The following is a 27,816-nucleotide window of genomic DNA, read 5'->3' on the forward strand; positions in this document are numbered from 1 at the left end:
TTGGTATATTCAAAGACAACTGCTGAAGTTTTGTAGAGATTTTTAAACATGAGGTTTGTTTGAACAACAGGTATGCAATTGAATTCCTACTGAAAAGTGGGTTGCTGTTTTTAACCTTGGAAATCCACTCTATTTCCCAGCTCAGTGATTTCCATTGCACATACAAGATTCACGGGTATTATGACTATTATGAATATTCACAGCCATAATTAACCCCCAGCAGCATCAAAACATGGAAAGAGTCTGAATCTAATTTGTGAGGAATCAGCAATGGAAAGCCAAATCATTGCAAACAGTTCGGAGCTGGTTTTCAGACCCCAGGAAAACTATCATTACTGTGATTACACTTGAGGATTCAAGATGCCTTAGCATGATTCGTCGTAATAGCCCCCTCTGTGGTATTTTTGCAAAGCCTTTCTTTTTCTTTTTGATTGCAGAGAAATGATCACCCCACAATCACATATAAAATGCCTGTGTGAAGGTAGTTTGTGGTGCTCTTTATCACTGGCACACTCCATTGTGCATGTTGTCTCAGCCTCAGGCTGGGCAACCCCATTAACTAAGCAGCTGCCCATTGAAGCTGCTCGTGGGAACTGAGGTCAGGCAGGATTGTTGGTTTTAGGCAAAGGACTGTCGATGCAGCTGGCCACTGGGAGGGCCACAAGAGGCCCTTGACTCTCTCTTGGCAGAGTGGTTTGTTTCTCATGGTGGGGAGAAAGTAAATGGAGAGGGAAGAGCAACTGGGGTAGGGTTTTATTCATCAGGACCAGAGGGTAACAGTCAGTGACCTCTTGTGGTCCCGTAACACCATAGAATGAAGGAAGATGCACAAATTCCTCCAAATGAAGCGATTTATTGAGTGGTGATTCTGCTACATGATGCTGTGTATTATCTTTAATCTTCAAGAACAACCCTGCAGGTAAATACTATTATTTCTAATTTACCGAGATGGAGAGGCAACATTTGCCCAAGATCTCAAAGTCAGTAAGTGGTAGAACCAGTTAGATAACCTCAGGCTTGCCTTCTTAATCTCTTCCTGGTATCTTTTAATAAACAGAAGATCTTGATTTTAAAATAATCGAAATTGTTAAACGTTTGTGTGGTTAATTATTTTATTTTTGTTCTGTTCTAGAAATTCTATCCTGCTCTGAGGTCATAAAGGTAGCCCTACATTTTGTAAGGCTTTATACTTCCACCTTTCACATTTACATATAATTTGATGAAACATCTAATCCATCAGGAATTAGTTTTGTTTAAAGCATGAACTTTAATTTTTCCCAGTGCAGGCACCCTGCTGTCCCTGTGTCTCTTATTAAAATGGTTATCCTGTCTACATTAGTCACCAAGGCCACTTCTGTCACAGACCAGGTGTCCACATCTGTATGGGTTTGTCTCCATTCTGCTCTACTTACTTAATTTCCATAGTCTTACAATGAGCTTTATAAGTGGTAGGAAATGTCCTCTCACCTTTTTCTTCTTGAAGATTGAGTTGGCTATTTTATTCCTTTGCACTTACATATATATTTCAGAATCAACTGGGCAAGTTTTGCTTACACACAAACACACACACAGGTGTGTATTGGGATTTTCTTTGAATTGTATTGGCCATCTAGATCAATTTAGGGAGAACAATTCTTGTAGTATTAGTATCTCTCTGTCTTTTCTTTGATCTTATTTGATATCTCTTTGTAACTTTTCCATAAGCATACCCATGTGTTAATTTTTAGGTGTGTGATACTTTGATGCTATCATAAATGTATTATTTATTTTTTCTCTGTTGCTGGTATATAGATTGCAATTTACTTTTTCATTGTGGCAAAATACACATTACCTCAAATTGGCCATTGTAATCATTTAACAGTGTACAATTCAGTGGCATTTAGTATATTCACAATATCGTGTGACCATCACCACTATGTAATCCACTTTTATGTTTGATTTTGTACCCAGCAACTTTACTAACCTCACTTATTACTTTATTAATTAATCTGTGGGTTCTTTTAGATTTTCTAGATGCCTGCAAAGAATGATAGCTTACCTGCTTGCTTTCTGACTGATCCGTATCTCTTTTATTTCCTCTTCCTGCCTTACTGCACAGGGAAAGGCTCCAGGATAGTGTTGAATAGAAGAGTGATGGCAGCATCACTAAGTCCAGAGGGAAGTTTTCCATCTTTTGCTAGAAAGTCTGAGACATGTTATTTAAACATAGTAATTGTAGTGGTTTTATAGTTCATATTTTCATATTCCAATATCTGAAGTTTTCATGTTTCTATTTCTGTTCCTGTTAATTCTGTTGGTTCTCATGAAAAGTGCTTTTTTTTCCCTTGAATAGTTGATTTTTTTTGTTTGTTTATTTGTTTTTTTGAGACAGAGTTTTGTCTTTGTCACCCAGGCTGGAATGCAGTGGCATGATCTTGACTCACTGCAACCTCTGCCTCTGAGTTCAAGCGATTCTCGTGCCTCAGCCTCCTGAGTAGCTGGGACTACAGGCACTTGCCACCACGCCCAGCTAATTTTTTTGTGTGTTTTTAGTAGACACAGGGTTTTGCCATGTTGGCCAGGCTGGTTTTGAACTCGTGGCCTCAAGTAATCCACCCACTTCAGCCTCCCAAAATGTAGAGGTTACAGGCCTGAGCCACTACATCTGGCCTAGTTGTTTATTTTATACTGTGAGCTACTGCATATAGAACAGTTTTCTGAGTGACCTTAGACCAACCCATTTCCCCCACTTTCTTACTTGGAGTTCACAAGAATAACTGTGGAATGTTCTGGGAATACAACATCTTGAGATAAGAGGGAGATGGCTGAAATAGCCTCAGTTCTGTTTCAGCCGTCTTCCACACTCCGGAAACAGATGTCCTTCAGTGCATTAGCCCAGTGATCATGTGACCCAGGGGTATACAATCCAGGATGGGCTGCTTCCTGGGGTCCCTCTGCTATCTTGCAAGTGAGGCATGTGCAGAAGAGACTCCATCTGCTTCCCAGGCAGCTTTCCTGAGCCTTGGGGTGCAGCTCCCAATGCACCTATGGTTTCTGTTATCCCCTGCTGCCTGTCTATAAGTAATAAATCTGATTCACGTAGCCTGTCGTATGTGTGGGTGTTCTGTTTTACTGGACTCAGGAAAGTTGGTAACCAGTGCAAAGGGAACTTGTTTCACAACCCACTGCCTAGGAAAATAGTCTGGTGGTTCCTTAGAGGCCTGGGAGGTACTTGGCCAGGGAACACTGGCATGTGCTGCAGAGAAAAAACACTGCCAATTTGGAACCACTTTCATCTAAATTCAAGACTGAGGCTTTTTAACCAACAGCTGCCGTAAACTTTCTAGTTTGTGGTGACAACTCAGTTTTCCTCTGCCCTACTGAAGCAGCTTTCCTCAAAGTGCCCTGGGGAGGGAGGTGAGCAGTGGGCATTTACTCTTAAAGCAAGAAAGCTGTTTGGCACTGCACCCTTATTATGGAGAGTGTGTCCCATTAGACTGCCCACTGGCATGCTCCGGCTTTGGCCTCTGTCTTCAGACTCTATAAGGCCAGACTGACCAAAGCACACCTTCAAGGGCTCCCCAAGTACTCTCAGGGCAAAGGTGGCTTCAGGGCTCTGTTCTTCTCTCTGAGTTCCCACTTTCCTTGAATTCCGACCTTGTAGTTCCTTGTGATCATATGGAGTCTTTCATGATCTCAAGAAAGTTTTCAGTGAGACGTGGGAGTCTTTGGTCCAGATATGCTAGCTTACTCGAAAACCAGAAAAAAAAAAGTTCTTTCTTTATGTTTTTTTTTTTTTTTTTTTTTTTTAAAAGGAATGAATCTCTGATGTGTTTTGCACTTAGTGCTTTGTTTTAGGCATTTTCTTTTTTCTTGCTTATTTCCACGATGATAAATTTGTTGATTTTGCCTTCCAGCTATTCTTATTGGATTTTAGAGGTTCTGTTTCTGACAGTCAGGTGGGGGGTAAGACCAGTGATAGGCATCTGTCCTAGAGGCCTCTGACATTAAGGCTGCCTCTCCTGTTTACTTTGGAGATTACTGTGATTCTCAACTGCCCCAAGCTTAGCTGCTCACTGTTTTTTACTCCAGAAATCCATGAGTAATTGAAGTCCTCTATTCTGATTTAGTTCATTCCTCACAACATCTGAAGTAGGTGTGCCACAGATAACAATATACAGGCTAAGTTCATGACTTATTATTGAGATTCAGAAATTATATCCCAGGAGATATACCAGGAAGTGAGGTAGACTGTTCTTCCTCAGAGTCAAGGACAAAATAATTATAATAGATGAACTTAGAATTTACTTAAAAGACAAATAAGAACATAATAATTAAAATTATGCCTTTAAAATAAGAACATAATAATTAAAAAGTAGGGCTTTATTTAATAATGACTGTAACACACATCCCTGAAATTCCTACATATGTTTTGGAATACATCTTCAAACTAGGAAATGCCTGGCCAGGTATGGTGGCTCATACTTGTAATCCCAGCACTTTGGGAGACTGAGGCAGGTGGATCACCTCAGGTCAGGAGTTTGAGACCAGGCTGGCCAACTTTTGGCAAAACTACATCTCTACTAAAAATACAAAAATTAGCCAGGCATGGTGGCATGTATGTGTAGCCCCAGCTACTTGGGTGACTGAGGTGGTAAGATTACTTGAACCCAAGAAGTGGAGGTTACAGTGAGCTGAGATTGCATCACTGCATTCCAGCCTGGGCAACAGAGCAAGACTCCATCTCAAAAAAAAAAAAAAAAAAAAGTGCTATGTCAATGTCAGTGGCTATTGTTACTAACATCATTATTAATTATTTGTACAATAGAATAACTATAATAAATAACTGTAATTATAAAAACTTAGTCATAACTGTTTACCTATGTAAAGATTCACATTAGGTTATGGGATTCCTGGTTCCCAGGGAGATGTTGGCATTCTTTCCCTATGTTTCTATATGTACTAATAGATGACATTTGGACATGACTTGTATTAGGATACATTTGGCTACAAGTAATAGAATACCTAAGATGGACTTAAAAATGTAGGATGTTTTATGACCTCAAATAACAATTAGTCTGGAAGAAGGTGCTTTTTTAGGTGGGTTGGCAGCTAGCAGTTAAGACCCTGGGTTAGCCTGTGTGTATTCTGTTGGCCTTTCTTTCAGTGTCATAGATGACCTCTGGAGTTTCAAATAGTCATACCAGCACCCTCCATAAGAAGAAAGGCATGGTAGGCAAAATGGTAGCCTCCAAAGATGTCCAAGTCCCAATACCAAGAACCTAGGAATAGGTTACTTTACATGTCAAGGGGAAATCGAGATTACAGAGAGAATCAGCTTACCTATAAGACAGAGTGAATATCCTGGATTATCCATCTGAGCCCAAAGTCATCACAAGGATCCTTACAATGAAAGAGGAAGGCAGGAGAGTCAGAGTCACAGTGATGTAGCATGGGAAAGACTCAATTGGCTATTGCTGGCTTTGAAGATGGACAGATCACAAGCCACGGAATGCTGTCAGGCTTCAGATGCTAGAAAAGGCAAGAAAACCAGTTGCCTCTCAGAGTCTCCAGGAGGAATGCAGGCATGCTGACACTTTGATTTTTAACCTGTGAGACCCATTTCTGACCCACAGAACTGTGAGATAATACACGTGCATTGTTTTAAGCAACTAAGTTGTCAGTATTTCCTAAAACAGTAAGAGAAAACTCATACAGAAGGGAGCAGGATAAAAGGCTTCCTCCTCACCAGACTCCCCTGCTCCTTATCAGTATTGTATGGGCAGAGGAATTGCCTTTGGTGGTTTAAATCGTTCATGATTCATCCCTTGGTGCTGGAATCCCACCTTCCTTGAAATCAACGGATTTCTGCCACTACGTAAAGTCAGATAAGAATGAAATATAGATGCTGATGAGGAGCACGGCTCCTGCCAGGGTCCTGAAAGCTTGTAAAATTGCAAAGTAAATTCTAAGCTGTTAGTAGTCAGGATGGTGGTTTCAGTGTGGATATCATGGCTGGAAGGACACAGTAGGAGCTCCTAGAGTGCTGATAATGTTTTGCTTCTTAATCCATGGTGCATTCAATTAATGAAAGTTTTATGATTTGGGCACTTTTCTATACAAGTATTGCACTCAATAAAAAGGCTTAAAAAGTTATGAAAATCACCACATAATACATGAAATATCTGTGCTTGCCCCAATCCTGAGCGTGACCCTCAGCTTCAGCCTCTAATGAACCCCTGCCCCTCTCTCTTCTGCCACATCTGCATCAGTGAGGTGGGGAAGGAATAGGGGGCCTCATTGATGGTGTGAACATCAGATCAGACTGTGAACATACAGGTTGAGTATCCCTTATCCAAAATGCTTGGAACCGGAATTGTTTTTGATTCTGGAATTTTTCGAATTGTGGAATATTCGCATGATAGCAGTTGAACATTCCTAACTGGAAAATCTGAAATGCTCTAGTGAGCATTTTTTTTTTGAGCATTATGTCAGTGCTCAAAAAGATTGAGATTTTTGAGGCATTTTGGATTTTGGAATTTGAGATTAGGAATGTTCAACTTATATGGAGAGACTTTTGAAAACAGCAACATGCCCCTTTCAGTTCACCAACATATGTAGTCATTCAAATTGCCTCACTTGGGCACACATCATATAGCTTCTTTAAGTATAATAATGATTATATAACATCTCTTTTTGCTAATAAAAATAATGCTGTTTTATCTACTTAGAGTGAGGTTGAGGATGGGAAGATGGCTTTTCATTTTCAGTCTCTAGGACACACACAAACCTGGGTGCATGGTAGGTACTCAGTAAGTAAGTTATGGAATGAACAAGTACGTGAATTGTGAGCAACCAATGAGAAAGAAGGTAAATTATCTTATTTGTGACAAATAGCAATTAAAGAAAAACTGGAAACTTAGCAGGGCAGTACCAAGGAGTAGTGTCGGTGTTCTGTTTCCTAACTACATTTACATCACACTAAATATAATTAATAGGTTGTTAAGCATCGTTCCCTTACTTAACAAAAAAATCAGACTCTAACTTTTCTAAAAATGAACACACTGCCTACTGCTTGAGTATCTAAAAGTGAAAAAAATGTGATGGAGTGAGGTGCCTTAGTTCCCAAGAGTCATGGCACTTGCCACAGAGCCAAAGACTTTTAGCGTCCTATTTTAAACACTTCCCAGGCAGCCTCCTCAACAGAACACCTTACCCATCCATCCAGGCTTCCCTTGCTTACTCAGGCCCTACCCTAACTGGACCAGGCCAGACACTCCCACTTTTCCCCCATCCACGCTTTGTGTACCTCACTCTCTGATGATAATTAGGCTAAGAATAAGCTGAACAAATGTTTTCTTACCTTTTGCCAGTGTTATCTCTTTGCAATGCTCTTCCTCCTCAAAATCTTGGAAAATATCACCCTACCCTGCCCCCAGTGCCAGGTGCCAAGTGCCAGGTTCCTTACTCTATGAATCCTATTTGTAATTCCTTCCAGGCCTTGGTGATGGTTGTCTCCGTGTGCTTCAACCTGGCTTGTTTATCCTACGTGCAGAGCCCTTGCCACACTGGTGCAAAATAGCCAAGTATGTGTGTGTGCTTCTCATTTGATTATGGGCACATGCCATGTCTTACCCCTCTTTAAATTCCTAGCACTGATTATAGCACTGGGCACCTAAAAGATGTCTGCTTAAAAGCATACTGACTTGCATAACCATACCGATATCCTAGTACATACTGACTGATGCCACGCGTCTCCTGCATAGCACTGGCCCCTTCAGAATGCCTTCTCTGTTTCTAGCACTTTTCTATGTCCTTTACATGGATGAACTCATTTGATCTTGACAACGGCCCTGTGTTCATTGTCATCATCCCTATTTTAAAGGTGAGGTATTTGAGGCATAAAGTGGCTAAGTAACTCACAGGGGCACACAGCTTAGTGGCTAGGAGCCAGGGTCATGCAAGCTACCCTAGATGCTCTACGGCCTTTAGACTTTCAGTAACAATGTTCGTTTCTTGATTACCAAGAAATAAATGAGGTGAAAGAGGGCCTAACAGGTTGTGGGTTTACTGTGTCATAACACAATTGGTTTCAATATTCATGCTGACCTGAAGAATTGTTTGTTTTGAGGTATATAATCTTACATCCCAAATGTCAAGAATAGAAAACCCCTCTGTGCTGTATATAGTACATCATTTTCTATGAGGAACAGTATGGGTGATGTTAATACCAGATATTTGGATTCAGTTTCCAGCTGGTTCTGCCTATGTTTATTTATGGGACCTTCGTTGACTATTCCTCTTTTCTTCCCACTGGGTCTGAGGATTTGATGACATAAGTAAAGCCTTAGCATGGGACTCAACGAAAGGCAGTGTGTCAAGGGTCCCCAGGATGACCCCAGGTTCAGAGATTAATTAGAAGAACTTACAGGACTCAGCATTTAGTCATGCTCATGGCTAAGATTTATTGCAGCAAAAGAACAGGAGGCAAAATCAGCAAAAGGCTAAGTCCAGAGAAAGCCAGGTGCAAGCTTCTAAGAGTCTTCTCCCTGTGGAGTCACACAAGACATGCTTAATTCCTTCTGTAATGAGTTGTAACAACACATGTGAAATCTTTTCCATCATGGAAGCTCATTGAATCTCTGAACCTGCTCAGGGTTTTGTTGGGTGCTGAGAGGATGCACAGGCCCCTTTCCATTTCTTCTTCCCATGGCATATGGAGTTAATAGTATGCTGTTTGGGCTTCTGAATATACTATTTTATTTTATTTTATTTTATTTATTTATATTTTTTTTGAGATGGAGTTTCACTCTTGTTGCCCAGGCTGGAGTGCAATAGTGTAATCTTGGCTCACTGCAACCTCCACCTCCTAGGCTCAAGCAATTCTCCTGCCTCAGCCTCCCGAGTAGCTGGGATTACAGCCATGTGCCAACACGCCCAGCTAATTTTGTATTTTTAGTAGAGGCAAGGTTTCTCTATGTTGGTCAGGCTGGTCTCGAACTCCTGACCTCAGGTGATCCGTCCACCTCAGCCTTCCAAAGTGCTGGGATTACAGGCATGAGCCACCGCGCCCAGCCCTGAATATACTATTTTATATTCTTTGTGTATGTTGTATTTTTTCTTCAGCAGATCCATGTGTGTTAGTCAAAATAGTGTGAGAGATCAAACACTCAAATGCATTCAAGGGCTAGGCAGATTACAGAAATGAAGGGAAATGCTTACAAGGACAATGGAGAGTTGACACTTTCAAAAGAAAATGGAACCTTTCTCCCCTGACAAAGGGTGTTCACTGGATGAATTTAGTCTGAGGACATCAGTTCAGAGCTCCTGGATTAGACTGTGATTTTCTTTAGGTCAGGGATAATTTCTTATATAATTTCATTATTTCCCCAATAGAAAAATAATATTTTTTCACTTATTCAACAATATTTATTCAATACAGCCATATGCCTAGGATAAAAGATGAAAAAGACAAAACCTTTGTTTCAAAGATATCAGTATTGTATGAAAACAGTCAAATAGGGAAACAGGTGCATGACAGAGTCATAAATTCTATGTTTGAGCTGTGTTATTAGATATTACCAGGAACCTTGTCTATTTGCATAGACCATGGCTTCCCTGGTGCCTATACAGCACCTGGAATATCACAGATATTTAACATATATCTGTTTAATGAATATTTGAATCAATGGTACAGTGATTCCAAAACAATTTGACTGATTATTAAAATCATTTGGGGGAACTTTATAAAAATACAGGTTACTGGGCCCAACTCCAGACTTCCTGAATCAAAGTTGTGGGAAATGCAACCCAGAGACCTGACTTATCTACAGCTTTTTTTATCTGACCATGATATTGGGAACATTGGCCAACTGAGGTGCTCCCTTGTTCTGTTTCACTCTTGCTATTGCTGAGAGAACTGAATGAGTGCAGAAGGCGCGGGTTCTTGTGGGAGGAGAGGTTGGTGGGGCTGAACTTTGCTATGCACCTGAACTTGTCATGTAGATGCCCCTTCCAGCCAAGCCCCTACAAGTTAGATTGTCTGAAGCAGGAGGGTCCAGAAGCCTGATGAACTGCGTTCAGGAATAAGATATGCCTGGAAGGATTCAGTTATTGATCTTGGCTGTAGGGCTTTCCCTGCTGTATCATTTTAGTTCTCAAATATAAATTCTTAGGGAGGCAGAGTTTCACAGGTGACGTCATCTCCAATTGCCTGTGAATTAGCACAGCCCAGTGGCCTTATTATTTTTTATTTATTTATTTTAGCATTTCTCTGCTCTACAGGTCAGAATCTTGATTCTACAAGAATCTAAGCTTCTTGACCCTAGGGATAGTCTCTCTTTTATTTTTTTTAAATTTTTATGCTCCAGGGATATTACTTGCCCATGTTTGCTGGATAAATGGATGGATGAGTTGAATCTATTTGAAATTTTAAATGATGTATTATCAGTTTCTATTTGCCTTTTTTTTGCTGTTGTAGAAGCAAGCACATGGAGAAATTAGAAGTAGACCCTAGCAAGCACTCATTCCCTGATGTGACTAACATTGTTCAAGAGAAAAAACGCACACCCAGAAGACAATCTGAACCCAAAATTATACCAAATGAGGAAGACCCAACCTTTGAAGACAACCCTGACGTGCCTCCGCTGATTTGAAACATCTGGTTATGTTGTCATTGGCTGAGACTTACCGGGTCCAACTTTGGTTGGTGTAGAAACCGTATGCATATTATTCCTGGGATAAACAGTTATTTGTCAATATTGCTACTCCAGTGTTTTGACTCTTACTTTGCATAGTAATATCCTTAAGCTAGCTTCAGATTAAAATGTATGTTCTACATTTTATAATAATGAGTTAAATGCTATAACTCATCATTTACCTATAATAAAGGGTTGGTATTGAAAATGCTTAGTAAGATCATAGAACTATTGCATAAAACATTGATTATAAATCCCAGACCTGTAGATTAAATTGTAGATAAAAGGACTGAGTATTAAATTGGTACTTCAGCAAATTGGTCAAGCTTAGAAGTTAACACTGTAATTTCAGATCCAATTGGAATACTTTAATACAATTTTCAACAGCATTTCCATTTTCCTTCTCATGATGTGTCTGCTTTCTCTGGTGGCATGATATAATGGCAAGAATATGAGTTTTGAAATCAGGCACCCTGTATTTGGATTCCAGCTCAATCACTTTGTAAAGACCTTCAGCAAGTCCTTTAATTCTCTAAGCCTTAGTGGCTTCATGTATAATTTGGGAATAATAACACTTGCCTCACAGGCTTGTCTCAAGATAAACTGCAGAAAAGCACTTAGTACAATGTCAACCCTAGAGAGCCTCCTCTCTCTCCTCCTTCCCTTTCTCCTCTCTCTCCTCTTTCCTGCTCCTTCTTCCCCTCCCTTCTCAATTACTTTTTCCCTCTTATTCTCTTTCTTTACCTTTTTTCTCCCCATTCTACTCTACCTCCTCTACTTCCTTCTTTACTTTTTAAATATCTTACCTGTTCTTTATCTAGAACATTATGAATTCAATATTTCACATACTGTAGGAAAAATTACTGTTACACTGATCATGGTGTAGTAGCGTTTAAATCAGTTTCCCCAAATCTTCATTCAACAAATCCTTATTGAGCAACTATTGAGTGCTAGCAACCTCTGTGTTCATCAGGGATTTAGTAGTAACAAAGCAGACAAATGCATACACACAGACTATTTCAGGTGGTGGTCAGAGCTGTGAAGGAGAATCAGAGTGAGGGGATCAAGGGTAACGTGTGCTTTTTCAGACAGGGCCTTTCTCTATTAAACAGGCTTCCAACGGAAGACTCTCTTAATGTTTAGCAGATAACCAAAATGCATCAGTTAGAAAAATAAGATGAGAACCAGGGATTGGTTATGGGAATGCAATTGGACACAAATGTGGGAAGAGCTGGGAAGTGAAGCTCTAGAAGGGAGAGTTGAATTGGAAGAAGCATTGGTGCAGGTAGGCAGTTCAGAACTCGCACAGTCTGAGAAGCTGAAGTAGGACTGTGGCTGGGAGCCTGTGGAGAGGTCTACGGAAATTACTTTGCTGCTGAGAATGTTGCCTCTGTTTATCCACTACTCCTCTGGTCCATGACCAAGATCCTGGTGGGTGGACTTGGAGCCAGCCTTCGTCAGCAGGCCTGTGGTAAGAAAGATGGGATGGACACAGAGTGGTAGAGATCAAGGATCCGCTGAGGCGGTCTGAGTTCTTCTGCATCTGTCCATCACTGTGACTGATGATGATGACTGAGTATAACACCTTTCTTCAGTTCTGCTTCCCAAACCTCAGGCAGGTTCCTCGTGGGGTCAACTCTACCTGGGAACCACATAGTGAAGGAAATTCCGGAAAACAGTTCCCAGCCTTAGCCAGCTTGACATATCATAATCCAACAGAACTGAAACTCCACCAACTTGGAAACCATATACATTTGTCAGGACTATATTTAACTTCCACATAAAGAGAAAGCAAAATAATACTTTTGACCAAACTAATACAATTATGCCTTAAACAACCCAAACTGTGCTATCTGTTATGGACTGAATAATTGTGTACTCACAAAATCCATATGCAGAAGCCCTAACCCCCAGTGTGATGGTATTTGGAGGTGGGATTTTGGGAGATAATTAAGATTAAATAATATCATGAGGGTTGGTTCCTCATGATGGGATTTGTGTTCTTAAGAGAAAGAGACACCAGACAGCGCTGTCTCTCTCAGCCATCTGAGGACATGACACTAAGTCAGGAGGAGAATCGGCAGACACCTTGGTCTTGAATTCCTGGCTTCCAGAGCTGGAAGAACTAAATTTCTGTTGTTTTAAGCACCCATTCTATGGTATTTTCTTGTGGCAGTCCAAGCAGATGAGGACATTATCCCTCTCCCAAAAAAGATACACAGAGTCCTCCATGTGACCTTTTTCATCCGTGACTGACGGTTATTTCTTTCTAGAGGAGTCACGCTCTCATTTTTATATCCTATGATTTAAATATTGAGATATACCGTGATGAATGCATCTTACTTTAGAATGGAAAAAAAGAAACAAAGTGAAGGGAATTTAGGTATATAGACAAATTCATGTGGGTGTAAATATGTGGTCCACTCTAACTGTGGAACCCACGTGGTGTTTTGGGTCTCCTGGAATTACCATTGGTTCAGAGCCAATGTCCAGTAATCCCTGAAATGTCTGGGTGTTTCTTTCCTCTCCATGCACAGCCACCCTGGTAAATGTGGGCCTTTTTGCAGAAAGCTAGAGGGAAGATTTACGGAATAAAATTTTGGCAGTATAGCAGGGTTCTTCCCCAGGGAGATCCAGCTGTAAAGTAGTAAACCAGGAGGATATCTGGGGGAAGAGTGTTCCAGAAACTAGACAGATTTTTACATATGGATATGTGTGCTTATACATATATATATTCATATCAAAGCAAGAAAGAAATACCGTCTCTACTATAGATCTTGATTTTGAAGCTAATCACGTGGCTGCAGCTGGTAACTGATATTTATAGCCTTATCCTTCCACTGCCTATTTCTTGCTATTTTTCCTTCAATAAGCACCTCCACAGGGTAATTCCTGGCCTTATGGGGCAATCCAACCTTCATTCCTGCACATTCTATGCCATTGGCAGTCCTATCTTTATTGGGTTATTTAGTTTCCCATTTATTGTTATCACAAAACTGGAGGTACTAAAAAGATGCCCTGAGAATTACCTGCATTTCAGTTAAATTCCTCCCTCGTCTCTTCTCTTCTACTCCCCTGTGAGCAGTAGCTATTCATTTTCTTGTGATAGTGAAATCACCCAGCCTGCCCTTCTTTGCCTGTTAGTTCACCGGCACAAAGACCCCAACATGGCCAGATTGGTCTCCACTTGCAATTAGAAGGCAGCATTGTTGTGTTTTCTGATGAAAGTGCTCTTTCCTTTGGAACCAATCCCACTAAACCAGCAGAGCCCCAGGTTCCAGAAGCAGGAAGTAAAATGTTGTCAAATTAATTAGTAGGGGTAGTAGTGAGCAGGCCACCCTCATTCCCATCCCTTGATTCCAGATCCGTGCATCTTGGCTATGGGTGAAACAGCACCATATATTGGATGGGGATCCAGATTATATATTATATTCCAAAGAACATTACCTCATCCACAAAAAGCATTATATCACCTGCTGGCACTTTAATTAAACCTTCAAAAGGCCACTTCATTGTTCTATCAGGCCAACTGCTCCAGGTAAGTTCATTGAATCCTATAGCATCATTTTTTTGGCATGCTTCATTTGCTGGAAATTGTGTTGCTTGGTTAGAATTGACGCTGAATATATGACAGTGAATATGGCATTTATTAGGTAAGTCCACAGATGGTGGTTTTGGCAGAAGCATTATAGGGAAGAAAGGCAGATTTATGTTTAGAATAAGTGCATTTTCCAGTGAAAATAAGAGTCTGTCTCTTCTGTCATAGAATTGTTCTTGTGTAATCAACTTGCCACCAGGTGGCTGGCTGGTTCCACAGGGCTTTTAAGTGGCCATATATGGGACTAAGTGTTGGCTGCTACTCTTGTCTTATTTGTCACTGTAAAAGTCTGAAAACATCTGCAAATTATTGGACACTCCTTCCGTCATGAGGTGGAGTCTCTGCCCTCTTATTTTGAATCTGGGCTAAACTTGTTCTTACCTATGGAAATGATGCCATATGGCTGTCATGGCCATACCATTAGATGGCTGTCACGGCCATGCCACTGGATGGCTGTCATGGCCATAGCACTCGATGGCTGTCACGGCCATGCCACTCGATGGCTGTCACGGCCATGCCACTAGGTGGCTGTCAGGGCCATGCCACTGGATGGCTGTCATGGCCATACCAGTTCTGCGTGGTTCTCTTGGGACACTTGCTCTGGGTGAATCCAGCAGCCATGTAAGAAGTTCAACCACTCTGGGACTGCCATGCTGGAAATGTCACACATGGCCATTCCAGTCACAGCCTCAGCAGTGTTCCTGGCTACCGCATCAACTTCCAGACAGACAGGGCTGCCATATTTGATGTTCAGTCCAGACAAGCTTTTAGATTCCTGCAATTCTAGTCAATATCTGGCTGCAACAGCAGGAGAGACCCCAAATGAAAGCTGTACTGCCGAGCCTTCCCAAAATCGAACCCACAAAATTGTGGGCAAAATACAATGGTTTTAATCTAAATTTTTGGGGCAATTTTTCTTTTTTTTTTTTTTTTTTTTCAGTATATATTATTTATTTATTGCATTTTAGGTTTTGGGGTACATGTGAAGAACATGCAAGATTGTTGCATAGGTACACACATGGCAGTGTGATGTGCTACCTGCCTCCCCGTCACCTATATCTGGCACATGGACACAGGGAGGGGAGCAATTTTTCTTTTGGTAGCAATACCAATCAAAACAGATTTGGTACCTGGAGATGGGGTTCTACCATAACAAAAACCTAAGACATATGGTTATTGCTGGGGACCAGGGAGCAGTCAAGCTGGGAGGACCCTGAGGAGGCTGATGCATTTGGATGTTCCAGGAAACAGGCACCAAGAAGAAGTTAGAAGTGCAAGAGGGGTTAATACCTGGGGAAGATGGATAAAAGGGGGAGCAAAAGTACAAATGGAAAGTCTTAAGACTCTCAAGCTTAGATGCAACTTTGACACCTGTCAAATGAGGCAGAAGGAAGAGGAAGGGGGATTGGCTGGCAGGACCCTCTAACTGCAGCTCTGGGAAAATCTCAGCCAATGGGGAGCTCCAGCATGGATTGTGGTAGAAGACGGGCATGTTGGGCAGAAGTGGCTAAGCCTGGATGCCCCTGCCATGTTGAGTTATTGACTGGTAGCTGCCTTGAAGAGTGTGGGGGCCTCTGCCTAAATGCTGCAGTGGATCTGGGAGGCACTTGGCACTGAGGTTGTCGGCTCTTCGCACTCCTTGTGGTAGGTTCTGTCTGGAAGAGGTCTGAACAGTGCATCTCTGTGGCTGCACAAGACTATTAAGGAAACTTGATAGGCCCCAGGAGGCTGTTAGTGAGGACGTATAGGGAACTAAGGAACATGCTCTTCCTGCTGGAGGAAAGGAGGTCCTTGTTTTATAGTAGAAGACAGTTTAGTAACTGTTGCCTGTGGTAACATGAAAAAATTATTTGCCTTGATGCATTGAGTGAAAGAGATTTCCAAACGGAGCACTGGAAGTGTCCACAAGGGTCTTGCAGCTACAAATCACAAGTACAAATAGTGATGAGCTAAAGAGGAAATGTAAAGGGGATAACCCAGCTAGGTTCAAAACTAAAACTTTCTCATCCCAGTCTCTTTCAGCAGAGTGAAACTGGCCTCACCGTAACTGTGGACCAGTGTTGCTTGGTGTCTCCTTTGGCAGTGTTTTCTGAAGTTGGGGGTACACAGGCTGGTACATGAGTCATACCTGGGAAGCTTGTAAATGACAGTGGGCCAGGGTCTGATCCTGCAGGCTGAATCAGTCCAGACAGCTGGAGAAGGGCCATGTTGGGGCAACGGAAGAATGTGGCCCTCTCCTAACGCTGGCTGAGGTTCCCTGAGGAAAGGACGGTCTGGGTTCATCTAGGGCACTGTTCGTTTGTACCACCTGGAGGGATGAGGAGCCTGAGAAGAGGCTGGCATGGGCTGCAGGATGCCAGGGACTGAGGATGGAATCTCAAAGGACTGGAAAGAGCCAAGGAGGTAGGAGAGAGGGGCAAACGGAGAACCTCTGAAAAAGCCAGGAAAGGGTCTCGAGGGAGAAAAGTCACCTCCAATTCTCCCCCAACCCCGCAGAGCAGGAAGCCTGACCAAGCCCCTGAGAACAGTCAAGGTCCTGTTTTTCCTCGCCTTTGACTTGAATGAATAAGGGGCGGTGGGCATCAGGACCCAGAGAGACAGCTGAGTCTAGTAGGCAACCGACAGGAGCGGGGACCCTCTTCCAGGGGCAGCCTGCCCAGCGCCACCCATAGGGAGACATCCAGGGAATAGACATCTTGACCTGACTCCCTCCTTCCCTCCAATCTCTTGCTGAAGCTTCCCAATGACCAAAACCCACTGGAAGCCAGAGGCAAGGGAGCCTGTTGATGGGGTCCTTCGAGGTCATCTTCCTGGGCACACGGCACAATGAAGGGCAGGGGTCGGAGCCAGCATTCTCCCTTTTATCTTCCTTCCTCCCCACTCCACCTCTCCCACACTGTTGGAGGGGGCTAGAGATCCAGGAGCCCAGTAGACCATGACATGAGCAGGATGAGAGAAGGGAGAGGAAGAAACACAATGTCACCACCTTTTCTGTTGCCAGTTTCTAACCTCAGCATCCCGAGAAGGGGACAGAAAAGGGAGAGAAGAGACAGGATGCGATGCCAGGGTTTTGACCATTATAGGGACAGTCTCATCTCTGAATAGAGATGGAGAATATGAGCCCAGTGGCTGAAGGGCCAAGAAGAAATGCCACAGAATCTGCCTAAATCATCCAGCGGGGCAGGAAGGGGCCAACCCCAATGAAGAAAGGTGAAGGTGTAGTGGGAGACAAATCTGTTGTGTTTGGATCACATAGACAAGGTGAACATTCATGCTTAAAAGTACACAAATAATAAGCAGTGATTCCAGAACCTGGCACCCCAGCTGCTCTTTGAAAAGTCCCCTGTGCCACCCTCTCACGCTCTGCCTCTGCTTGTTTCTTACTTCCAGGGGACTGTTTTGCTTATAGCTCCCACGTCAACACCAACAGTGGCAGTAGAGGCCTTTGGATCTCCTCCCAGTCCTCAGGAGGAAGAAACTCACCAGGCGTGATGCCCAACACCCTGCATGCCGTGCATTTTCCTTCTGATTTTCTTCTCAAGCTTTTCCTGAGTAGCATGAACCTGCCCTTTGGTGTCCATGCTCATCCCAGTCACCATCCCCCACACAGCTGTTTGTGTCTGCATTCCCCTCCTGGCTGCCATGACGAGCCTGCAGCTGCGTGTCTCTGCATGTGAGTGGCTTGCAAATGTCCAGGAGAGACCACTGACCCATGACCCCTGGGGAGAAGTGAGCCTGGCTGAAGCCCCCTGGGCTTGAGTGGCGCTGCCCTCCTTCCTTGCCCATGGGAAAGCTGCCTTCCATTTGATAGCTGATTTGCAGCATGCAGTGTGTGTCTGTCACCCTTTTCAGCCTGTCACAGCTTTCCTGATGCATTTGGATGGAAAGTGCTACCCCATCTGCAATTGACACATGTCAGGCCAATGTGTCTACTGCTCTGTGGCAGACCCAAGCTAAATTAGCTGTTCTCTTCTACGTCTGCTCCCTAATGATTGCTCTTTGCATTTGGGCTGGTGTTTTCCTTGTATTTGAGATCAGCTGCAGCGTGTCCAGCTGCTAGGGCTCTCCACTCAGCACACATTCACCAAGCATCTAGAAGACGTGAGGAACCATCCGAGGGAAGATTCGCTTCCGAGGTCCCATGATCCCTTCTCATGTTCCTTCTGCTGAGGGCTCTATTCCCTCCAGCCATCATATGAAGGCTGATCACCGAGGGTCACCTCTCCCTGCAACCCTCTGCTCCCTGTGCACACCCTCCCAGGGCCCAGTCTCCTGGCTTCTGCCACCAGCTCTGGATGGATGCCTCTGAAATCTCCATTTTAGGCCTGAGGTTTGTGCCTGAAGTTCATCTCTCTCCTCCTGGATGCCTTATACGTGGTTCTATACACAGTTCGGTGTTTTCCTCCTTGTTTTTTCTGCCACTTCATCTTAATCGGCCTCTGTGGAGAGCCTTCTGGCTTTTGTTTTGTGAATTCACTTTCCAATCACCCAGATTAGAAAACACTGTCACTGCTTCCTATGTTCACCATTCAATTGGTGACTAACTCCGGGCAATTCTACCTCAAAGAAAACATCTCCCCTCTCCAAACCCTTTTCCTCGTCTGCATTTAATCTCCATCATCTGCTGTGTCAACGTGCCCCCAGCCTCAGCCCACCTTGATATAAATGACCCCTTTGACTGTTATCCAAAGGCAAGGCTGAACACACCAGCTCTGGGCCCCAATCTGCTATATATGTGCCGTACCTCCCGCCACCTCTCCCAGGGCACCCATCCTGCCCACAGCACCAAAGTTGTCACCATCCCTGACCAGCCAGTGTGACATATCCACTGACCCCTTGCTGGTGGTGTGCCTGGACTGAGGCTTGTGGTATGCTCGATCTGAGGGGCCCAGGGGAGCTCCTCTCAGGCTTGGCCAGGAGTGGGGAGTGCTGCCAGGGCCCAGGGACAGAGTGAGGGCCCAGGGGCAGAGTGAGGGTCCTGCCGGTGGAGGAGAAGGCAGACAACGTGCACAGGGCATCACCTCCTTGACAAGAACATCCATTGTTGGAATCATTATAAACCAGTGGAGGCTTTGTCAGTTAGAAATGAAGTCTGATCTAATGAACTGTCACCTTGCTTCAGTTGCACTGGGTAAGGGCACCAGTCCATGTGCTATTTTAGATGAGAAATCATGGGCCACTGTGACCCAGGAGCTCCCTGCAGCAGGACCCAGGGTTATGGAGAACCATATTATTTACTCTGCTCACCTCCACGAACAAAGGAAAAACAATGCTGTCTGGTTACTATAGCAAACCACTCTGTACTTAGTGACATAAAGCAACAATTTTATTATGCTCAGGATCTCTGTAGGTCAGAAATGCCAACAGCCATAATGAGGACACCTTGTCTTTTATGCCTCAGCTTGGAAGACCCCAAAACCAGGGATAACTTGGAATCTGGAGGCTGGAATCATCTGGAGGTGTTTTTACTTGTGCATTTGGCAGCTGATGCTTTTGACCAGCCTTCAAGTGGCCTGACAGCCAGAACAGCCACACATGTCCGTGACAGCTAGTCCAGGCTTCCTCAGGGCAGGGCAGAGTGGCTGGGATCCAAGAGTGAGCACCCCAGGAGAACAATGAAGGGATGCATGGTGTTTTAAAAACAGCCTTGGAAGTTGCATCGCTCATTTCTGCCATACCCTAACGATCAGGGAAATTACAGAGGCCTGCCCAGGTTCAAAGGGAGAAGACAGTCTCCACCTCTTGCTGGGGAGAGTACAAGCTTCTCAAAGATCATGTGGAGCAAGTGATATTGTTGGGAGATCTTTGGAAAATACAGTCTGCCACAATGCCCTTCCTCCTCTGTGAAGCTCAAGTTCTCTTAGGTGACATTGTGATGTCCCCTGATGTCAAGAAAAGGAGGTGGTTCCTTACCTGTTGTACAAATAAAAGATGTGGGCGATGGTGGGGAAGATACAGATTTAATTTTACCCCAAGGCCATTTTTAGAACCTACACCACACCACTGCCTGCCTCTGCTTCCTTTGGAGGTTTCTATAGATAAAAATATTTACAAATCGATGCAAGGCCAAATAAAGATTCTCAGAAGCCGTTTAGAAGAGTGGTTCAGAATTATGAATTAGATCCTCTTTAATGTTCCTTAGGTTTTACAGATAAAAATAGAAAAGAAAAATTTTAATTTCCTCTGGCTGTATTTCTCTGAGAACCACACTGAACTGTAATATTGTACTTACCTATTCATTAATTATTTTTCTGGTAGTATCTTTGCATTCTATCTAATATAACTCAAATTTCCCAAGGTGTCAGTATGTGAGTTTATCTGGGATCATTGTCATGGCCTTAATTCACATTTCCCTGGCTCTAGCCCCATCTGCTGTTGAAGGACCTTCAGCTTGTGTCCCCATGTATTCCTGGGGAATCTCTCACAGTGCCAATGCTTCCCTACTCAACTGGACAGCAGCTTCTGAAGACATCCTCCTCTCAAGGCTCCAGTGTCTACTGGTGTTCTTTAGACCACTATGCATGCCCTGGGCTCCGACCATGCCAACATGTCAATATGTCCAACAATTGCAGGCAATCCTTTATTATTAAAAGAAGAGTTCCCAGTGCAGTTCTCTGCGTGCTCTCAGACTTTCGAGAATAGACTACTCGTGCATGAATTGAAAATGGTTTTTCCTGCCCTTTGTTCTGTGTGCAAGTGGGGTGTGCTGGGGTAGAAGTGAGAATATCTTCTCCCTCTCCTGTGTCTTCAACTGTGGATGGTCAGTGGCCATCGCCTAGCCAGTGGTTCATAGTGAGAGTCATGAAGGTCCTTGTTCTTGTTCTTGTTCTCACCTGTCCTCAAAGTAAAAACAGATATTGGATTTCCAAGAAAGCTTCGAGTATTCTTTCCAAAATCTCCAATAATTGACTTAACTGTACACCACTGGTGAAAGAACTACCAGCCCCTTCACTGTCATTCCAGAAGCAAAGCCTCATATTCTAGGACTTGAGTTGATGTCCTCAATTGATATTCTTTTCATAATCCATGTTTCCATTCCTCTCTCTTCTCAAGCCCTGTCTTCTTAATCCTCTTCCGCAACAGGACTCCAGCTGTACCATTTTCTTGGAAGTACCAGACCTCTCTGTAGAAGTGATCAAAGCTAAGCCTCCTGTTGTGTCTTAAAAACTTTGTCATTGGCATCATCCTGGGAGCCTCAGAAGGAAAGGTAGGGTCTTGTTTTGCTGCAGGCTGACCCTGTGAGGTTTAGGTGTGGTCATCTGGAAGAGTGAGCTCTACCCCTTAGAACAGGGCAGGAGGAGGGGAGGACTCTTCCATTCTGAGATACAAAATAAAACCCACCTCACACCGTGAGCGTTATTTTCCAAAAAAACCTGATTTGGACTCCATATGGCAGTCATGTATATTCTTTCTGGTAGCATAACTTTGCTTGGCCTCATTTCTTGTGAACAGTTGTGCTCTTATTTTGTTTAGAGATTGTTCATGCAATTGCTGCTTTGGGTAACCAGGAGAGCTACAGCACGTTGTCAGACAATGACGCATTCTGTGCCTAGTCTCTTCTCCTGAATTCCTAGGATTCTCCTCCAAGTCAGGAAGGCAGTGGTATTTTTATTTAAGTAGCTGCACTATGCAAAGCCATATCTTTCCTTAGGACTCAGCCAATTTCCCCAGGCTCTGCTAAAGGCATGTTTTAGAATTGTCAGCATGCTACACTCTGAACCACCACTCTTCTCGGGAGGTTAAAGTCTGTCCCTGGGACAGCTCTTGAAGCCAACCCCTACTCTCATTAAGTTGAGTTCTTCCCCAGAAATGACTTAACAGAGCGTGTTTGGGGCTGCTAGCCTTAGAAAGACCTGCAGGCATGGCCATCATCTGGGAACTTGGACTTAGGGAGGGTTTCCACCATCCCCAGAATTGATAAGGGTGGCTCACAGTACCTAAACAGACAATGTGGTATGTGTTGAACTCCTGCTTTCCCTTCTGCGAGTTTGGAATTTTGATATGTGCCAGGTAGAGGGAGACAATTAAAAACCTTGGACCCTGAGTCTCTTAAGAGTATTCCTGATAGACAACATTTCACACATGGCACAACTTGTTGCTGGAAGAATTAAATATATGCCATGTGACTCCACGGGGAAAGGACTCTTGGGAGCTTTCCTCTGGTTTCCTCTGGACTTTTCCCCATGCAACTTCTTTTGCTGATTTTGCTTTACGTTCTTCTGTTGTAATAAATCATTGCCATGAGGATGGCTATAGGCATGTCCTGTGAGTCCTCCAAGCAAATGACCAAACCTGGAGATGGTCTTGGGGATCGCTAAACACTCCTATATCCACTTTGTTCTCCCATCATGATGAGTCTTTCCTCAGCCACCCTACCATTCCCTAGAGACTCCCAGATATACCTGATGATATGGTTTGGCTATGTCCCCACCCCAATCTCATTTCGAATTGTAGCTTCTATAATTCCCACGCATCATGGGAGGGACCTGCTGGGAGGTGATTGAATTGTAGGGGAGGTTTTTTTTCCATGCTGTTCTCGTGATAGTAAATAAGTCTCATAAAAATGTAGTGATTTTATAAAGGGGAGTTCCCTGCACATGCTGCTCTCTTGCCTGCCACCATGTAAGAAGTCCCTTTGTTCTTCCTTCATCTGCCGTGATTGTGAGGCCTCCCTAGCTATGTGAAACTGTGAGCCCATTAAACCTCTTTCTTATATAAATTACCCAGTCTCGGGTATGTCTTTATTAGCATCATGGGAACGAACTAATGCACCTGGACAGCCGTGATGAGTACAGCCACGGTGGACCAGCCTGTGTGCATACTGAGATCTGCTTTATAATATATTTTCCAATGACCTAATTTTTTATTTACATTTTTCTGTATCATTTCACTTTATATGTCATTATACTATACCTTGAATTTTTGTATATAATCAAATAGGCTTCATTTATGTATGTATATCATTTTTGAATAAAATGATTTTATAGAATAATATAATTTTTAGAATAAAATGATATGCATATATAAATGAAGCCTATTTGATTATATACAATAAAATTAGGAATCAATAAAAGGATAACTGAAACAAGATTTGAATCTGAAAAACAGACTACAAAGTGATAATTGGGTTAAAAAGAAATAAATGAATTTAAATGACAATGAAAAGACGATTTGTCAAAATTTGAAAGATGAAGCTCACTGCTTAGAAGAAAACTTAGAGCTTTTGTTAAAAGACACTTTTTTGGATAAAGATAAAATTATAACTCTCCTATAAATATAGGATAAATAAATATGAGAGATTGTATTTAGCTCACTTATGAGTGAACCTACAGGGTATTATAACTCCTTCAAAGGATAATTCAAGAGTCACAAGCACATAGCGTGTAGATGATAAAATGAATTTAGAAATAGATGCAAAATCAGTCTATCCACAGGGCAATGACCAAATGCAATCTCCCTGACACATTTTTGTCTTATTATGAATTTTCTGCAACTTACGTGCTTATGAAAATAGACAATGAAATCTGGAGACAACAAGGAAAAGGAGCCAGAGAGGTGACCCAGTAATTTAGTTTTACCCATTCCAAAGCCCTTCGCAACTTTTCCTGAACTTTGAGTACGTTTATTAAAAAATATTGAAGATGAAAACAAACTTAGAATTCAACTCAGGAAGCTAGAAAATAAGCAAACATACATAACCCAAAGACAGAAGAGAAAAATCGATTATGAAGATAGGACAGAAATCAATGAATTAGCAGACAACAACAAGAAAGACAGAGAGTCCTGTTTATTTGAAAAGACTAATCGGGTAAACTCTGGGGGATAGCAGGGGGAGAAATGCCAGATGTAGGTGATGGGGAGGAAGGCAGCAAATCACACTGCCATGTGTGTTCCTATGCAACAATTTTGCATGTTCTTCACATGTACCCCAAAACCTAAAATACAATAAAATAAATAAATGGGGAAAAAAAAATTAAAAATTAAAAAAAAAAAAGATGTTCAGAAGGAAGAGGAAGGTGATGCACGTGACGAAATAGAAAGATAATTAACAAAATACAGGATAAAAGCATGAACATGCCTACCTATGTAAAAGAAATTTAAATTTCTTAGTGAAATATTAAATAAACTATATACCAATGCATTTAAAATTTCAGAAAAACTATCACATAACAGAATTGGCATTAAAAATAGAAAACTTAAATGGACCAATAACTTTTAAAACGTTACAATGTTAAGAAACAAACTTTGACCCACCACCTCCTTCCTCCATCACCAAATTCCTGAGTCCTTGGAAATTTTATGAGAATTCAAGAAAATGTTCAAAATATAAAATAATCTATATCATCCAAGGTGGTCTCAAAAAGGGAAAGAGATGAAAACGCTGGTTAAATATTTATATGACAATTAAAATGATCTTAATATCAAACTAGATACTCAAAAAATATATGGAGTAATTTCCTTTATGAACATGAATATAAACTCTTAGATATAATAGTAACTAATTGCCCTGGTGCAGTGGCTCCCACCTATAATCCCAGCACTTTGGGAGGCTGAGGAGGGCAGATCACCTGAGGTCAGGAGTTCGAGACCAGTCTGAACAACATGATGAAACCCATCTCTACTAAAAATATACAATCAGCTGGGCATGGTGGTGCATGGCTGTAATCCCAGATACTTGGGAGGCTGAGGCAGGAGAATTGCTTGAACCCGGGAGGTGGAGATTGCAGTAAGCTGAGATGGCACCACTGCACTTCAGCCTGGGCAACAAGAGCAAAACTCCGTCTCAAAAAAAAAAGTAACTAATTTAATGTCATTGCATTACAACTCACACATCACTAGCAAGCAGAAGTGGTTTAACATTACAAATTCTATCAATTTAATTTACATTAATCTATGGGAAGGGAGAGGCATTACATCATCATGTCAATGGGTCAGAAGTTTAATAGTATGATTTTAAAAGGAAAAAAATAACTCTTAGAACGATAGCAAGGGGAGAGATGCCAGATGTAGGTGATGGGGAGGAAGGCAGCAAATCACACTGCCACGTGTGTACCTATGCAACAATCTTGCATGTTCTTCACATGTACCCCAAAACCTAAAATGCAATAAAATAAATAGGAAAAAAATAATAAAATAAAAATAAAAAAGAACTTTAACTTGATAAGAATTTTTACTAAAAACCTACAGCACACAAAATCCTCAAAGAAGATCAGTTATTTATATGCATTTTCTCCACAAGAAAAGGATGTTTTCTATGCCTGTTACTGTTCAACATGCTACTGCAGATTCTGACCCCCTCAAAGAGATAAGTACAAAAGTAAGAGGTATTAGGGTATCCTTACTTGCAGATAATGGGATTATTTTCAGAGAAAGCCTATGAGAGAAAAGACAAGTTGTTAGAACAAATATGTTCGGTAAATTTGCCAGATAGGAGATTAGCAACAAAGTCTCATAGTGTCCCTCTACATCAATAATCTTGAATTAAAAGTGTAGTAGAATATAAGCTGCCATTTACAAACAAAAATTTGCCATTCAGAATCAAAAATCCCAAACAGCACATGGGGTGTGTGACCTGCCCTTCTTAACTCATTTAATACAATGTACCATCATTAAATCACCACTTCGTTTAGTTACACATTTAGTAAATTGTCTTTACCCAAAAAACAAAGGATATTTGGAACCAAGTAGCAAAGACCCCCACCGAGGGTGAATATGCATGAGATCACATATACATACATATCACATTTATCACACATACATATTTGATTTTATATAAATAGATACTTAACATTTTACCTACATCAACTTTTTCTTAGACTGTTTTTGTAGTCGTTATATTGATACTTTCTCCCTGGAACTTGGGACAGACAGGGCCCCCACCGCATTTGGTCACTTGAGGGTTCACTGTCAGTGGTGATGTGCTGGCTCTTTGGGACTCTCTCTGAAGATGAGAAGTGGTTATCAATAAACCACAGGCCAGATCTTCCCGCTGACTGTTTTGTACAGTCTGCGAACTAAGGACAGGTTTTACCTTTTTAAATAGTTGGAAAAAAAATCAAAAGAAGAATCATATTCCGTGGTATGTGAAAATTACAGAAATTCATATTTCACTGTCCACAAGGTTCGGTTGGAACACAGCAGTGCTGGTTTCTGTTTTGTCCATGAGTGCTTTCTCACTGCAGGGACAGACATGAGTAGCTGCACCAGATTTCCCATGGCCCCAAAGCCTGCAATGTTTACGATCCGATCCTTGACAAAGTGTGTGGACTGTAGAGAATAATTTCCCATTGAGAATTGTTCCAAGAAAAGCTTTGAAAACATGTCATTTCTTTAGTGGTTAATGGGTTATAAAAATCACCTCTCAGGTCACCTTGAGAAATCCCTGCCTCAAAGGGCCACTGTCACTGTCAACTCCATCCCCAAACCAAAGCCCCAGGCACCCTCCAGCCTCCACAAGTGCCCATACTCACTGCAATATTTTAACAGCACTCAATGTGTATTCACTCCACTTTAAAACAATACCTTTAATCACTTGTCATCTCATATGGGGTCCTGCACGCTTTGGGCTTTGCAGGAAACCAGACATTTGTCTATTTCTTCTTTCTCTTTTCCTTCCTATTTATGCTTGACTTGTTTGCTGAGGAGGCAGGAGATAGAGACTGCTGTGAGTTCATAGGGGTGGGAGGTTATCTTCCAAATCCCTCCCATTCATCACTGCTTCTCACCGTCCCCTGACCAGGCTTACAAGTGGGTTATTGACTGCTTTCCCTTTGGACCCCGCAAGCCCCTGTAATGAGTGTGCATGACTGACAGCTGTGGACTCAGGATGCTTGGCCACAGTCCTCATGTAAATATTCCATCCAGTTCTCCTCACAAATTGTTAAAATAACCACATTTCTTAGGTTCTAGCAACCAAATCATGTCTTTTAGACTGCTTCTTGCACCCAGAAGTGGCACAATAATTCTTGTGAATATTCTTTTTCTTTTTCTTTTTTTTTTGAGATGAAGTCTTACTCTGTCCCCCAGGCTGGAGTTCAGTGGCGCGATCTAAGCTCACTGCAACCTCCGCCTCCCATATTCAGGAGATTCTCGTGCCTCAGCCTCCTGAGTAGCTGGGATTACAGGTGCATGCTACCACACCTGGCTAATTTTTGTATTTTTAGTACAGACATGTTTTCACCATGTTGGCCTCAAGTGATCCACCCGCCTCATCCTCCTAGAGTTCTGGGATTATAGGCTTGAGCCACTGTGCCCTGCCTGTTTTTCTATATTTTGTTTTGAAAAGTAGGATACCTGTTGATTTAACCCTAATAGCCTCAGTGTGCCATGATTGTTCTATTCATCTGTATTATCCTTGATTATATGCCACTTGAAGGCTGGGGCTGGATTGGTCACCTCAGCAGCCCCAGCGCCTGGCACAGTGCTTGGTTCAGAGGGAGCATGTGGGAAACCTTTGTTGACTGAATTGAAAAAAAAAATGATCAGACACCCATTTGTCTTGATCTTTTACTTCCCCTCAAAAGCCCACAAGATTTTGCATAC

At 42.3% G+C, this 27,816-nt stretch overlaps 1 protein-coding gene across 5 annotated transcripts in view; it reads left to right on the forward strand.

The window, feature by feature from the left end:
* Positions 1–11,067, forward strand: part of LRRC6 (leucine rich repeat containing 6) — an 89,867-nt gene extending 78,800 nt beyond the window's left edge. For all 5 annotated transcript variants that reach the window (XM_017500287.2, XM_037728479.1, XM_017500271.2 and 2 more), the window contains one exon: positions 10,460–11,067. In XM_017500287.2, coding sequence (XP_017355776.1) covers positions 10,460–10,634 — 175 coding nt within the window. In that variant the 3' untranslated portion in view covers positions 10,635–11,067. The remainder of the gene's footprint in view (positions 1–10,459) is intronic.
* Positions 11,068–27,816: the final 16,749 nt, after the last annotated feature.

This window comes from Cebus imitator, unplaced genomic scaffold (assembly GCF_001604975.1).
Source record: "Cebus imitator isolate Cc_AM_T3 unplaced genomic scaffold, Cebus_imitator-1.0 Scaffold13, whole genome shotgun sequence".
Lineage (NCBI taxonomy): Eukaryota > Metazoa > Chordata > Mammalia > Primates > Cebidae > Cebus > Cebus imitator.